Below are 16,372 nucleotides of genomic sequence, written 5' to 3'. Positions count from 1 at the left end.
TCAATTATCTGGAAACGGGTCTAAAATAGTCTAAATTGAAACGAGAGATCAAATCTAAACATGCCAATCATCTAAAATCCAAAGTCACATTACCTTGGAAAAAATCAAGAAATGGAAAATCAAACTTCGTTTGCTACATATGCATTGTTCATGTAACGAGGAAGTCTTGATCTAATGATTAAAATTGAAATCTCAAACATAATGGTTATAAATTCCAATCCCCTATTCTTCTCTGCGTCTTAAATGCCACCCCTTCCTTGTTAAAAAAAAAAAAAAAAAAAGCGTTGTGCGTACTCGAGCCTACGTGAATATGCTTGTTACGTAATTTAGTTCACATAATAGCTCAAAATCGGGGAATGGTATAACAGAAACATAATTTAGACGTCAATTATAAGCAACCTGTTATGGTTTCATTTTCCCACAGCACTGATTTCTTCTGTCAAACGAAATACTATTCCTTAATTATCGCATGTGAAAGATTAATTCCAAATTAGACAACCCGAAGCAGATCACAAAACGATATGAAGTGTGTATTGTAATTCCTTTAATTCGAACAGGAAACTAGGATTACTTTTTGTATTTTTTTTTTGTTTTTGTTATGGTGTCATTTACAAGTACAAAGAGAATTTACTCTGCCTGCCATTGCCCCAGCTAACTCATCAGTTAAAGTGCAGCTACCACTTCAACAATTTATGAGATCAGCAAACTCAAGAGTTGAAAGTAGGTTCTTCAACACCAGTTGTGTATGAAACATGAATGCAACCATCAATTTCTTTTGTACCCAAAAAGCCAAAAAAGATCTATGCCAAATTCATTCATGCAGAACGTGTGTTTCCTATCCACCTGCCTACCATCATTCATTCATTCATCATATCTATTGAAAGAGTCATTAGGTCAACAAAATTTTGAGACCTAACGTAACCAAAAGCTATGTGCTAATAGTATACCGTTGAAGATGTAGGTCACCAACACATGCATTGTTGAGCCAAAAACGTAGGCTGACCAACATCCATCCAAAGTCCAAATTGAGGAAATTATTCTAGTATGTGTATATTATAACATCTTCCAACTGTTTTACAGCTAACAAGTTCCATGGATTAGAGTTAAAAAAAAAAAAAAAAACTACCAAAAGTAAGAAAACCCACTAGAGTGCATTCCACAAAAAGCCCCAAAAAAAATTTTCAAAAACAAAAAAAAAATCCAAAAATACAAGATAGCAAATTTCCCGCCATACCAAGTTTTACAATTTTCTTGGATCGTTAGTAGCCGTTTGGATTTTGGAACTTACCGCCTCTTGTTCTTGCTTCCCAGTAACAAAGAGAAGAAAAACAGAATCCTAAAGAAGAATCCCCATGCAATGGTGATCCAAAGGCAAGCCCACTTGGTGAGATCAGTGACTCCTTGCTGCTTCAATATGTCCACGCCGGTGGTCACGCACGTGGAGCTCGTGATTTTCACGCCAAGGGTGTTGCTCATGCTCGCCAGCAGCTTTATCTTCAGCGAATCCGGCACGGCTCCCAGCGGGGTGCTGTCGAATATCTGGATCCCCCTCACGAAACATTTCGCCGGATCGTCGAATTCGTTCTGCAAAACGGCTTCGTATGGATATTTCACCAGGGAAATGTAGTGGAACCATATCCAGTAAGGGGGGATTCTGTCCCGGTTAATGAAGAAGCCGCTGAAGAGGAGGAAATATGCTAATATTGCCACCACAATGGTGTAGCCAAGCATCACATGAGGGACCACTCCGGACAGGAATGTGACGAAGGAATTGCCGGCCCAGAAGGAAGCCAAGATTATAGCGAAGTAGAAAAAGAACCCCGAAGTTCCTCCGTCCAGCCCCACCGACCAAAAGGTAATTGCAGCAAATGCAAATGAGAGGAAAATAAGGGCAGGCAAGGAAACCAATGCGTGAGAGAGACAATAGGAGATCCTTCTATAAGCGTTGTGAGCAGTTTCCCTCATGAAAATGTACCTCTCCTGAAGGAAAACTGGCAGTGCATCGGCGCAAGTATAGAAGGTCGTAGACATGGCGAAGGCGAAAAACCCTAGCCTTTCTTGAATCCCTTTGGGAGAGTTGTCCAATCGCCAAAACATGGTAGCCAAAATGAACCCCGTCACCATAACTGCTCCGCACCTAATGCCAAAGAGCTCCGGCATCCGCCGCGAGTTGGTGAATGATCTTTTTGATAAAACTGCCATTTCAATCCAAAATGGATTTGCATATCTAGGAACCATGGAAGTTGGACTAGCATCAGTGTTTGTAGCACCTGACACCAATTTCCCCCTCGAAATACTGGCACTTATAGCTTCCTTCAATGACAATCCATGCGTCGGAGATGATTCCACATTTCCGGTACCAGCAGTATTAGTACCTCTCTTCATATTTTGCCACGTTCTGTTGAATTCAACCAAACTTCTAGTCCCTCCTGGGGAGCCCTCGAGCTCGCGAATCAGATCAAGTGCAAATTCAGTCCGATTCTCATTTTCAGGAATCGGATGGCCGAAATCAGCAAAAAATTGCGGCAGATTAGTTGGAGGACCGCTGTAAACAGTGTGCCCGCGGGACAGAAAGATCAGCCTGTCCAACAGGCCGAGAATTCGATAGCTCGGCTGATGAATAGACATGATGACGATACTTCCGCTCTGAGCAATCCTCTGCAAAACTTTCACCACCATGAATGCACTGGTGGAGTCCAGCCCCGAGGTCGGCTCGTCCAGGAAGAGGATTATAGGATCATGAATGATGTCTATTCCGATGGAGACTCTCCTCCTCTCCCCGCCAGAAACGCCGCGGTGGCCTTCGTCTCCGATCACCGTCTTGGCGGCGTTTCGGAGGCCTAGTTGATCAATTAAGGCCTGAACTCTCATTTGCTTCTTGGATTTCGAGAGAGTTCGTGGGAGGCGAAACTCGGCCGCGAACATTAAGGTTTCCTCGACGGTGAGCATGGGGTAGAGGAGATCGTCCTGCATGACGTAAGCAGAAATGACCTTGAGCAGCCTCGACTCCAACTGCTCGCCGTTGAGAGTGATGGTTCCTTTCAAACTCTCCTTGGCTATGCGATTGGCCAATGCATCGATGAGAGTTGATTTTCCAGATCCAGACGCGCCGAGCACCGCCATGATTTCGCCGTCACGCGCCTCGCCGGAGATGTCGTTGAGGAGAACTTTGGTCTTCGTGAAGAGGGTCTCTCCGTCAGTAGGCTCGGTTGCAGTCGTGGTGGCAGGAAGATGGTGGCGGCTGCGGCTGAATATAGCAGGCAGGCCCATTTTCCGGCTGATTTTGACGCTGTAGGTCAGGTTAGTGAAGGAGAGCACGAAGGGAAGTGATCGGGGCTCCATGCCGGGGTCGCTGAGGTCGAGAACCTGGTGCACGGGCGTCTCGTCACCGGTGGCTTCCTTGCGAGCATCGCCGACGCGCTTCAGAAGTTGTCCAAGCGTAGGCGAAGGAGACGCGCCCGCAGCGGTCATCTGCACGGTCTGCCTCCGATCAAACGTCGGCATGCAGTCTCTTACGGGCGATATGTTTTCCGCAACTATTTTCGACATTTTTTCTCTTAACATTTAGCAATAGATATAGAGTTCCCCTGTATATATATATGTATTCGCTGAGAGTAAAAGAGAGCGAGCTATATATATATATATATAAATATAAATATGGGGAAGCAATTATAGAGAAGGCGAAAACATATGGGATGAATAGAAGAAATGTTTGAGCTGTCTAAGATTGATGGTTGGTCGTCATTATGGAGTATAAGTAGGCAAACTGGCAAGTGAGAAAGGAAAATGAGCAGTACTGCTAAGAAACTGTCCTAAGAAAATGGCTAGTGTGTGACTGCGTGTTTTTTTTTTTCCTTCTTTTTTGAAGGTTTAGCCAACTTTTCTTAATGAGTTGTATGGCTGCGTTGGGGTACGTAGGAAATGCATTTATGGGGTTGCTTACTTATACGTACGTTTGGAGAGTAGAGTAGACTTGATTTGTGTCAACAGGTGTGCTGTGGATTTATAGTTGGGATTTGAGGAAATTTTGGAAGAATAAATTACTAGTTTACTTTACTTGAAGGAGGAATGGAGGTAGAATTCAATTGTTTCTTGTGGATAGGGTTAGGGGTTTGTGGGTGGGGAGAGGGAGGGTGGGATGGGTGAGGTGACCTAAATCTCCTAATCTTTCATCTACACGTCTGGTTTTACAAGAGGGAGGGAGTTTGGGGGTGGGGTACGTGGAGGGTTACTATTTGGTGGGGTGATACCACGTGGGATTTGGGGATTGTTTTCTTTGTTTATGATGCCATCCATGCTGCCTTTGGTGTCATAGAAGGTAGGTGTGGATGGTAATCTACTGTTTGGAGTTTGCTATAGAAATGTATAGATTTACTGAGGAGTTTGGTCTCCAAGTTACAAGCAATGAACATATATATGTTCACAAAATTAATATTAATATTAATATTATTGTGTGCTATGCAATTTCTTCTAGACGAGGTAACAATCCAGAACCTTTTTTTTTTTTTTTTACTTTCCTTTTTTGACAAGGATTCAGGAGTCCAAACACGTTAAGTAATATTTATTTTATTTTTATAAATTCTACCCTTTCCCAATTAGAAAAAAAATTTTAAAAAAAAATACAATAATTAGAAGGTAATACATATATATATATAATTAGCATTTAACGGAAAAGGTACTGGTTCACTTCAGAGGGTTTCTTCCGACACACTCGGAACTGTTTTTTAGGTAAAAAATAAAAAGCTTAAATACTGCCCCCCAAAAAAAAAACACATAATAGATATGTGGAAGAAGCTTTAATAGCGCCTAAATATCATTCCCCCCATATCCAGTGGATTAGAAATTACCATAAATAAAGTTGCCAAAACTAAAAATTTTTCAAAAGAGCTTTCTTGAACGTCAATAGGCAATGATAAGTATATAGATGATTTGTAGTTTAACGCAAAATGTTTTGAAAATTTTTAAGTTTGGAAACAGTTGCATCGGTTAATCAAAATTGTTGGCGAACTCTAGACCGTATTAAACCGGAATAATCAATGAAGGAGGGCGACTGATTTCATTTTCATCAAAAGGACGCAAATATTTTACAAGTGAAACCAAAACCATGCATTTGGACAAAAACCAAGGTCAAAGTCTTATGGTTGAAGTTATATGGCCATTAATTAATGGTCCGACCAGTCCAAGAGTTCAATTCGCATTTATTTCTTTTCTCAGCACGTAACGTAACAACTCTTCACAAAGAAAACGATTTAAGTGATGTTTATAGTTTTCCAAACCAAAAGAAAAAAAAACACTAATTGATTTTTGTGATCTGCTCAGAGTTCTTTCGCACGTCTTTTATTTTTCTTGTTTCAGTTTATGAAAGACTAGAAATATCATATTTATCTTCCCAAATTTGTGGATTATATCATATGGAACAAAATCCGTTCAACATGAAATCTAACTCTACTTGCAGTTGTTAATTTATTCAAAAGATAGAGAGAGAGGGGAAAAAAAATGTACATGTACTTGAGATAACAATGATATGATAATTCTTTTGTTTTCCATTGGACAAGGTTACGGGGACCAACGATTTTCTTTTTTTCCCTGTACATATTGTATTAAAAGTTTCATTTTTGTCCCGTATCATAGAAGCCAAGAATCATAACAAATGTGTCTTGCTAAGCGAGTTTAACAAAGTTCTACCTAAACTAAAAGTAATAGCCATAGCCAGTAGAATCTCCAAGCTTGGTTAAAGTTAAGCTCGATTTTAAAGTGAAGGCTTAAAGATAAGCTCGATTCTAGAATGAAGGTTACCTGATCATGTCTAGCTTTGATGAATCTTGTTCTTACTCCTTCCTTTCTTTGAAGTGCTATCAGAATGGATTTACGCAAACAAAACATATATATATATATATATATGTGTGTGTGCGTGCGCGCGCTTTTCTGCTATCTGAACAAGTAAAAATTTAAAAAAGAAAAGCAATTAAAAAAAATTGTAAGATTGATATTACTTCATAAGATATTAGTTGTAAAGTTTGAAATGTTCTTGAGTACTAGGGGCATTTCTGGATATTACGAGTCCCTGTTGGCATTTGGTGAAATATAAAAAGGGGATTAAAGGCCTCATAAGTTGAATTCCATCCAATTCAAACCAAATCATGTAATTTTTATTATATTTAGTGCGTAGAGTTTTAGTGTAATTATAAGTTTAGTTGTATGAGTTGATAAATTTAAATTTAATCTCAAATTATACGAATTTACATTAAGGGTCTGTTTGGTTGGAAGTAAAATGTTTTCCTTGGGAAAATATTTTTCGTGGAAGTAATTTTCCATGAAAATCATTTCCCTTTCATCATTTTCAGGTGTTTGGTTAGCTTATTGAAAATATTTTCTTACTTCATTTTTCTGGTGTTTGTTTAACTTTTGAAATATTTTCACTTTTATCTCTATCTTTACTTTCTACACATTATAACTACATACTTCTTCCCATGCAAAATAAGAAAATTTATCTCATTGTTTAACTTTAAAAAATCTTGGAGAAATGTATATATGAATAAAAAATATCTCCTTAAGCAATAAACAAATTGCTGGCCATTTAGTGTCAAATATCAATCACATGCAATGCTTATTGTGACATATATCTTGCACTTTCACTACTGAAAGTTTCTCTAGAAAAGAATGTCCCTATTATACATAATTAATTACTAGCATAGGATGAGCAGGATGAGGTTTTTTTTTATTTTGAATATACTAGGGGGAGGGTTGGGTGGTACGGGGGAGGGAGTGTAAGAAAGAGGTCTTGGGTTCGAGTCCTCCTGTTAACACTAAAAAAAAAAAAAAACATACTACAAGATGTTTTCAATAAGTTTGGAACATACTACAGGCGGGATGCATGCATTTCGGAAAACAACTTCAGTAAGTTTGGAAGGGAAGTTGTTTTCCATAAGATGAGTGAAAATATTTTACATAAGAAAATGTTTTCAGTAACTTTTGTGCAACCAAACACGGGAAATTAGGAAAATATTTTCCTGGAAAACATTTTCACCCGAAACAAACGGACCCTAAAAGTTATAAAAGTTACAGAAATTGATTCGAATTAAGCAAAATTCAACTTATGAGACCCCTTATCGTATAAAAAGAACCTCTTGAGAAGTAGAATTTGGAAGTTTTACCAAAAAAAAATAAAGAGAATTTGAATATATCTTTTATAGTTAGAATCTCTATATAGGTTGAAACCTCAGAATTTAGAAGTCCTGAACTTCAATCTCCTTCCCCCTCCCACTTTTAAATCCTATCTCTCTTTCCTTGTTGGAAACTTTTTTTTAAAAAAAAAATAGAATCTCTGTATTTTTTTTATCATACACTTACAAGTTGCAGATTTTTTTTTGGCATCTTTTGATAATCTGACAGCCGATCCAATTAACTTAATTAGCCTAACTTAAAAACGGCAAGTAATCAACAAACTGCAAGTCAATGGCTTTTGTGAATAACCAAATACCTAAACCATAGATTATCTAATTTAACTTCTTTGTTATATCTTTATCCACCAAAAAGTTGCTTTTTAGTATCTTACAAGTTACACCATAGAAACTGCAAAGTATCCCACCCTTTCATTGCCAAAATAGCAGTTGCCCAAATTTAGCAGTTTCCTACTTGCTTTTGCTTTGCAAATTAATACATTTAATACCCCTCTTAAGGATATAATTAAGTTTTACCAATTCTACACTGCTACGTGACAAATGCCTGTGCTGCCTGAACTATGCTTTAGTTGTTAAGAGTTCTTTTAGGACACAAACTTTGACATCATCCAAACAATTAGGCACAAACTTTGACACTGTCTCTATCTGAGAAATTTTGCATTAGATGAACTGACCAGAAGTTTAAAGAAAATAACAGTAACAGGAAAATCTACTTCAATCAAATGCAGAAAGTGGTAAAGCCCACACCAAGATTTTCTGTATAGACATCGACATGTATTTCTACCTCATTCAAATACATCCTGACTCAATATCAACGACATTAAGTATGAACTGAAAGTTGCCTCTGATTTAAATGAAGTAAAAGAGAGCTTTTGATTAGTGAAAAGATAATGTTAGTCCAACTCTCCCTCTCTCAAGTTGAGCTTGAAAATTCCGATACCCGAAAATAGTTTCAGGAACTAAAGTCTCGCGCTAGAGTTCATAGGTAATCTTACGAGGAGCTTACACTAAAATTAAACTCTTTCTTTGATCCCTTAACGCAGATAGGACCAGGAAATTACTTGGCAAGTGATACACAAAAATCAACTTAACCCGGCATTTCACAATCTGCCAGCATTTTGGGGAGCAGTACTAGGATCAGCCTGTTTTTATACTTTGGGGGTGAGTTCATCGTGCTATACGGTGCCAATTTAATTGTCTGCATTTAATACAGTCTAAGAAATCAGAATAACGATTAATTATGACTAAGGAAGCATGAAGAACTAAAGGCCAGCACTACAAAGTTATTGAATTTTCTTCCTTCTGCACTTTTTGGTACGTAAAAGGTCGGCGGTTAATGCAGATATTATAGACTACAGGGCGGTCTGGTCAGGTCCTACCAAATTGCTAGCTAACTCACCTGCAAAGCAAACGGCATCTAAAACCCAAGTCAATCTAGAAGAATTGAAGGTCATGAATTGTGCTTGCTTGAGCCTTGAGCAAATAAGCAATCAAGGACTGGGAAGTGGGAATGGCTGTCCCTGATCACAAATTCGACTCCTTGGGTCGAAATCTCCCATTTTCTTGGGGGTGCTTCTTTGTTTTTTCTTTCTCCAACAAAACCCCTATGGGAGTTTCTCACTTTGACGACGAGTTTTTGGAGCTCAAAATGTTATCCTTTTGCCAATCTGTAATTATCTAAAATTTGAGTATTGAGTGCTCGTGCGTTAATTCACCAGGCAATCATAAATTTTGACTAAATGGCAAAACTCAGGTCGGCAGAAATTGCGACTATACAAACTTTAACTGGACAAAGATTATTGATATGTAAAAAAGTTCACCCTAAACTCGTTACTGTTTAAAAGTTGATTGTCGCATAAGATTAATCCCACCATGCAATAGAAACATCTGTTTGCCTTTTCATTCGTTCAGGAGTAATTTGTCTTCTTCTCAAACTCTGACAAGAGGAAAGGAATGTTGATTCCCTCGAATGTAACAGACCGAGAGAAGCTACTTTCGTTTATCCGGTGAATTCTTTGTTGCACATGCAGGCAGAATTGGAACTCTTGGAGCCTACCATCTCGATGCCATATGAATTCAGATTTCAGTGAAAGGGAAAAGGGGGCCTCAAAACGCACACCCTTCATCCTAACTCGAAACGTAACTGCATATTGCAGTGAATATTTTTAAACGACGACCGTGCATTTGCCCAAAACATTTGCTCCAGACATTCAGAAACCTCCAAAAAAAACCATTGCTGTTTCTTGTGATGCAATGTCTATTCACATCATGTGAAGCTTTTACGTATGATAGGACTTTGACAATGAAATTCGTGAAATACCTCATTCAATTTGTAAGATAATGACTAAATAAAACCTTTCTTTTTCCCCTTTCCCCGAATAACTAATGGAATCAGTCGTTGATCCAAGGAGCTTTTCACAACAGTAATTTTAGGCTTTTGGACAGCCCGTAAGTTAAAACAACACCGACCAAAAGAATTGAATCCCATTCAAGGACCACTTGCTCTACCACAACAAAAAACTTCCACTCGGCCACAAAGGTACTTCTCCTTGGCCTAGAAAGATCACCGGTAGGTCCTTCACTGGCCCATACAATACAAACATACCAAAATTCGTCAAGGGAATTCATTCCACATGAATCATGCTCCTCCTTTTACCTTGCCAGCAAGAAACCGTGATAAACCCAAGCACAAGAACTCCCTCATTTTCATCCTCTCTCCCAGCAGTAACATTGCAGTTGTCATTAAGTAATAACGAGTAGACAAGATACTACAAAATACTAACAGAAGATTTTGCGTAACTGCTACGCCCTTTCCCAAAATCAGCAAAAGACGTGCGCTTGGACGAAAGCATGCACATGCACAACACTCCTATTGATTAAGGCTTCCCCGCTGTATAATGGCACCTACTCCGACTGGAATACTGAAGAAATTCTGCCTATTTACAAGTTTCAAAGATTCACAGGAATAATGGGGGGGAAACAGTGACAAGCAAAATTGAATGCTAGAAGAGATCAGACTGACAAAACGCACAAAAATTAAATTGTACATTCAATGGACGTGGGCAGATAGGCAACCAAAAGCAACATTAATGTAACCTTCCCCCCAAAAATAATGCATCCAAATCATGTATTTTCAACAATGATACTTCCATAATAGAACAAACAAGATATTGCAAGAGAAATACAACTACCAGCAAGGCTTAATCGTCTATAAGTCACCAAACATCATTAAACTTGGCATAATAACTCTGCATGTCACCGCTAGTTAAGCTCAATCCTGTGCAATTAACGGACACAATCCTAGTAAACAGCTCAACTCAGACAATAAGAGAGAACCAAGAATGGAACCATCAACTAGCCAAAAAGAGACCCTCAAATTAAATTTGATCCTCTGTGAAGTTCACCGCGAGATCCCAATAGTGAGAAACCCCAGCATCAGAAAAAATCTTGCGAGCTGCAGCCTCAGTCCGGCATTCATGAATAGAAAACCTATTAAAACTTGGTTTAACAACACTCCCTTGCCACACCAACATGCACTTGTTAGCAGGTGTATCACCATCGTCTTCATCTTCATCTTCCCCTTCATTTTTCACCGCTGCTGCCCAATCTATGCGCCTTAGCATAAGCTTCCCATATCTCTTGATTGATTTGGGGCAACCTTCCACGACCACAACACTGATACCATCAGAAATTACAGCACATCCAGTCAATCGGTTCTCATGAGCATTAGCATCAACCTTAAAACGAGCTTGTGGATGTGACAGATAATTAACTTTGTAAACAGAGACTATTATCTCTGCCTTATCTGGGTCATCAAAAAGCTTCCTCTCTTTCTTTTCACGACGCTCAGCAGGAGTGAGTTTACGTGCAATGTTTCTGTCGATATGAGCTTGTTCGCGCTCAGCTGCAGCACTTCTGATTTCCATTTCAAGTTTGGTAGGATCTTGGGTAGCTTCCGATCCTAGAACTTTCATGAGATTGCTCATTTTAACTTTCGGTTTTGGAGGCTCTAGGAGGCCTTGCCTAATCATCTCCTGTTTATCTTTCTCCCTTGCCAGACGCCGCTGAGTGCGAAGTTTCTTCTGCTCCTTCTTTGTTAGCTTTAAAGGTTGAGGTGGGGGCGGTGTTGGTTCAGCAGGAGGCTCAATTGGACGAGGGTGTTCAACGTAGATGGTGATTTTCTCCATTTTGAGTTTCTCCATTGGTAAGTTACCATCACTGATGTGGCCATAACTACCAGACTGTAGAATAGGCACATCCCTAGCAATTTAAGCAAGCAATTTCAGCATGAGGCAAAGATGAAAAATAAGAACTCTAACAACATAACAAAACCAGAACAAAAAGAAGCAAACAACCTGAAGTTGCAATTTTTCCCAGTATATTAATTCTTTCTCTGATATTTATACAGAATTGATACAGTTGGAATGCCCATTTCCAACCACCTTCAGATATGCAAATAAAACAAAAGGAAGGTAGCATTCCCCCAGCGGATTCCCACCCCAAAAAAAAAATTCAATGTCTTTAAGAGGTTCCAACTACTGATTTTCCTTTTCTAGGTAATTGTAGGCAGAGATGAAGAAATTTATAGAACAGTTATTCTGCATCACCACCATCATTGAAGCTTATGACTTTAAAAAAGAAAATGTAAAATTTCCACATAGTTCAGCTCCTCTAGGCGTATTAAGTACCTCAAAATTCGAACCAACTAATACATGCTGGATACAAAAATGGTGAGGCAGAAAAAAGCCCCAAAGTCAAAAAACAGAGTACAAAATAACCAAACTCCACAATAAAAATACCAGCAAATCCTATTTTTCCAATTAGGAAAAACGGTACCAACAAAAACAAGATTTTAGAAGGTATCGAAGTCATGCAGTCAGAACTTTCAACTCACCACCACTCAGTTTCTGGAATAGTTTCTTTCTGCTTCTCCTTGATTATCACCCTCTCTGACACTTCAATCAGATTAGGATTTATATCAGGCTCAGCCTTGGCCTTAGCCAACTGTGCTTGCTTTGCCTTCAACTCTTTTGCTCGAGCTTCTCCAAATTGACTCTACAACATCAAATCACAAAAAGAATGAGAACTCGATTCAAACTCATGGAGGAAATTAACAACAGAAACAAGCCAGGCAGCTAAGAAGGATTACCTTTAACTTAATTATCTCTGCATCTTTCGACCATTTGCCTTCCTCCACAAACTGGAAAGTCATTCTCTTGGGCCTCAAAATCTTATTTTTGTTAATACCCATACTTGGATCAAAATGAGGATTTTTCTCAGGATCAACTTCCAACTCAGGTTTCAGAATCTGGAAAGCTTCTTTTTTCTGCTTGTTGATGTTGACCTGGAAAGACCCAAATTGCATAGATTAAATGCAGAAACCTTTTAAGGATTCGGTGTTAAATCAAAAATAAAAGAACTGACAAGTGATCATCACCCAAGATCGGAGCATATAACATACCTTCAGTGTACTCAAACTATTTACTTTAGGCACATTAACTACATTCCCATGTTCATCTATTTCCCTTCCCAAAGCATCCAAACGTAGCACGGGTGCTTTGGCAGGCTTTGGCTGGATTGAAACCTCTGGTGGCATCTGTCCAGGGAACATATTAATAAGAGGAGCAAATTCTGGATCCTGTCGAAATCCCATTTTAGCAGCAAGCTCTTGGGCTTTTTTAACAGCTTCAAATCTCTCATGATTGAGTCCAGGAAGATGAGGCAAACCAATTGAAGCAGCTGCAGCAGCAGGTAAAGTTGAAGCATTCGGCGTTGCTCCAGATGTTACCATGCTAGAAGATCTTACCGATGCAGCAGGAGTTGGAAGTATTCCTGAACTACTAGAAGGAGCTATGTGACCCTCATTTGGTCCCAACTGCGGAGTACTCTCTCTAGTTGCCCCAGTAGCCTTGTTTAACTACATAAAGAAATTGAAATTGTTTAAAGCCGATACCCAATAAACATCAGTAGATTATATGAAATTCTTTTATAGCCAAGAATGACACCTTTCCTGCCCTCTCTTGCAACTGTTTGTAAACCTTTTAAATTATATTTGTGTGCCTCTGTGTGTGTGAGAGAGAGAAACCTCTGAATTATCAAGAGAACAGCACTCACTTCTGTGGTCCACTTTTTAAACCATCCTAATTAAAATTGACAATGTCATGTAATTCAGGACTCACATAATCCTTTCATTACTAATCTATTAATTCAACCAATTCATATTCAATGAACAAGTCTCCAAAATGCACCAAACATGTATTGTCGTTGAATGCTTTGACAGTGCAGAAAAACATAAAATACGATATATTCTATGAAAACCGTAAACTAAACACATGGCAAGATTCATAGCTACTCACCAAAGGGATCTTCCTAAGCTTTTCTGCAAGCTCCTTCTGCATCTTAAGAGCTCTTTTTGCTTTATCTAAAGCATCACGAGACAAGCCCCCAAGCTTTCCAGCATCTGAAGCTGTTCCATCTGTACTGGATTTCCCAGGAACCTCATGAGATCTGTTAATATTAACTCCCTTATTTTCATTTGTGGTAGAAATTGAAGATACCTTGGTAGCAGGAGAATGATTATGATACAAATGGGATTCAGGCAAAGTGGTCGATGTCATCTCAAATGATTCCATTGCACCACCCTGTACGATAAAAAAAAGTCAATTCAGAAATTAAAGTACGAACCACGACATTACAAACAACAGCCAACGCAATATATATTTTTCACCCAGTAGGCAAGGGAATAATTGCTTAAGAAAATAATATCCTACATACATAGTTCGTATGCAAAAAAGATGTGAATACACAATACAGTTCATAAAAATGACAAAACAGAAGAAACAAGCCGAAGTAGTACGACTAGCAAACAGAAAATAATATCCTACATACATAGTTCGTATGCAAAAAAGATGTGAATACACAATACAGTTCATAAAAATGACAAAAACAGAAGAAACAAGCCGAAGTAGTATGACTAGCAAGCAGAGAATTCATGAAACCACAAAAAAATAAAAATAAAAATAATAAAAGTTGCCACAAAGTAGATACCCTCAGCTTGTCTACCATCCTTCACAGTCATTACAAAGACCTTCTTACACCACCATCACAATCTTTTGCTTTTCTGCTAAGTGAGCACAGTAATAAATCTTAGCTAATGACACTAGCTATTTTTCGAGAAGTCCAGGTTGAGAGCCAACGAAAAATGTTCCAGGATCAGTTTTGTTTTACTAGCAATCTATGGAGACCCGATCATCTCTCGCTCCTCACTTTTATTAGGTTGGATACACTAGATCTTAATAAGAAAGAGAAAGCAGCTGATGTTGCAGAGGAAAGACTAGATGCTACGAGAGTTGGGAAACGGACATAAATCAGATTAACAAAATTCACAGGAGTAAATTCACTAGCAGCAACTCAATCATTTCCTCCACCACATTTTGGGCTAATTTAACAGTCAATAAATGGGAAATCTCTTCCATTCTCTCTTTTCTGATTGAAGGAGTTAACACTAAGTCATTTCCTAAATCAAGCCTAAAATTCAGATGGATGGCGTCACTCACAAAGAGGCTTTCCAAACTTGTAATTAGTAGAGTACAGCGTGAAGATGTAGTGAAAAGGCAGACATTATCAACCAGATACCCAAAATAAAACAAGTCCATCTCCACGAGCACACCTTTACATTCACATTAAGCACATAATTATGGATTTCATCAAGTTTCAAAAAGTTTTCTACTCAAACTTGCTATGGATTTCTAGAACAGAAGGCCTATAAGATTAAACACCCATACCCATGCACCAGTGATATCCAATTACAATAAATAATTTCATAATTCTTTTAGCTATTTTAAGATGAGCAACAAACATATCTTCATTGAAAACCATAAGATAGAAGATCACGATTCACATATTCAACACCAAAAGTCCAAAAAACTCGAAACTCAATTCAGCATACATGTTCCAAATAAAACCAGGGACTACAATCATAAAACAACACCACTCAGGCAGTAGTAACAAAGCAAACGCATCAGTGCAAGATAAGGTGTAAAGAAGGGAGGGAACTTACGTTAGCAACAGAATCACCAGCACCGAGATCGCCATTATCGGGGAGCTCATCTTTCGGCTCTTTCTTTCCAACTCTCTCTTCAAACCTCCCTTCTATCCTTTCAACTTCCATCCCTTCTTGCTCTTTCTTCACCTTATCCTCAAACCTCCTCCTCTCTCTCCTTTCCTCCCTACCTTCCTTCCCTTCTACAGCATCCTCGAATCTCCGCCGCTCTTTCTTCTCTTCTTTCTCTCTTCCATTCATATCGTCCTCAAGCCTTCTCTTCTCCTTCCTCTCCTCCAAAACCCTAGTTCTTTTGGTTCCTCCATCATAATCTCTCTCCCCATACTCCTCACTCTCCCCTCTCTCTTTCCTCTTAGTGTGCTTCCTCTCCACTGAATCCTCCCTCTCATAGGACTTCTCCCGCTTACGGCGATCATCAGACCTCTCCTCATTCCTCGGCTCAACTGACTTATCTCTATCCAAAGAATACTCTCGCGACGATCTCCGTTCGGATCTATTCCGGTCATCATCTTCATCGCGGTGCTTTGAACGACGATGACTGTGGTGGCGGCGGTCGTCATCGGCTGCGTCTCTGGACTTATCTTTAGAACTTCGGTGATGTTTGTGGGAGTCTCGATCGTGATCAGAATCCAGGCGTCTCCGATCCATCGCCTTCTAGGGTCCCGGCCGCCGACTCTCTCCCTGATTCGTTTCTGCAGGGATGGGTCAGGGATATTCAGGGTAAAAGAGTGAAGAGTTCTTGGATACGATTAGGTTTTGGGGACTTGCGTTGTAAACTGGGACAGAGCTCTGCTCGCGGAGTTTAGGGAGGTGCAGATTTGAATACGGGTCGGGTCCAATATAGTACTTATTTTCGTGCCCTCTTCTTTTTTTTTGGGCTTTTAGATTCCCCAAAAGAAAAGGAAAATGACAAAAAAGAAAGAAAGAACCCTAGAAATGCAATTGAGCTGGAAAAGATTGGATTGAATTTGATAAACTTGCAAAACAAACTTCTCGGAATTTTATCGACCGCCAGATTATGCAATTTTAACGCTTAACTTGTTTCCCCTTAAATAATTGTGGATTAAAACCTCTACACTATAGCGGATAGGTTTTGGTCAACCCTCCGGTACAAATTTATTTATTTCTA

The 16,372-nt window shown here is 39.1% G+C and overlaps 2 protein-coding genes across 2 annotated transcripts; both read right to left on the bottom strand.

Moving 5' to 3' along the window:
* Positions 1-1,230: 1,230 nt before the first annotated feature.
* LOC113763767 (ABC transporter G family member 6-like) lies at positions 1,231-3,549 on the bottom strand. Its single transcript, XM_027307684.1, has one exon. The coding sequence runs from the start codon at positions 3,547-3,549 to the stop codon at positions 1,285-1,287; it is 2,265 nt and encodes a 754-aa protein (XP_027163485.1). The 3' UTR covers positions 1,231-1,284.
* Positions 3,550-10,199: 6,650 nt separating this feature from the next.
* On the bottom strand, positions 10,200-16,032 carry LOC113762641 (protein RDM16). The gene is made up of 6 exons (XM_027306188.1): positions 15,241-16,032; positions 13,538-13,822; positions 12,643-13,098; positions 12,331-12,525; positions 12,076-12,236; positions 10,200-11,441 (listed from the first exon to the last, which is right to left on the bottom strand). The coding sequence occupies exons 1-6, from the start codon at positions 15,889-15,891 to the stop codon at positions 10,559-10,561; spliced, it is 2,631 nt and encodes an 876-aa protein (XP_027161989.1). The 5' UTR covers positions 15,892-16,032; the 3' UTR covers positions 10,200-10,558.
* Positions 16,033-16,372: the final 340 nt, after the last annotated feature.

This window comes from Coffea eugenioides, chromosome 2, assembly GCF_003713205.1.
Source record: "Coffea eugenioides isolate CCC68of chromosome 2, Ceug_1.0, whole genome shotgun sequence".
Lineage (NCBI taxonomy): Eukaryota > Viridiplantae > Streptophyta > Magnoliopsida > Gentianales > Rubiaceae > Coffea > Coffea eugenioides.
The sequence above is the reverse complement of the archived record's forward strand: the minus strand, read 5'-3'. Positions and strand labels throughout refer to the sequence as shown.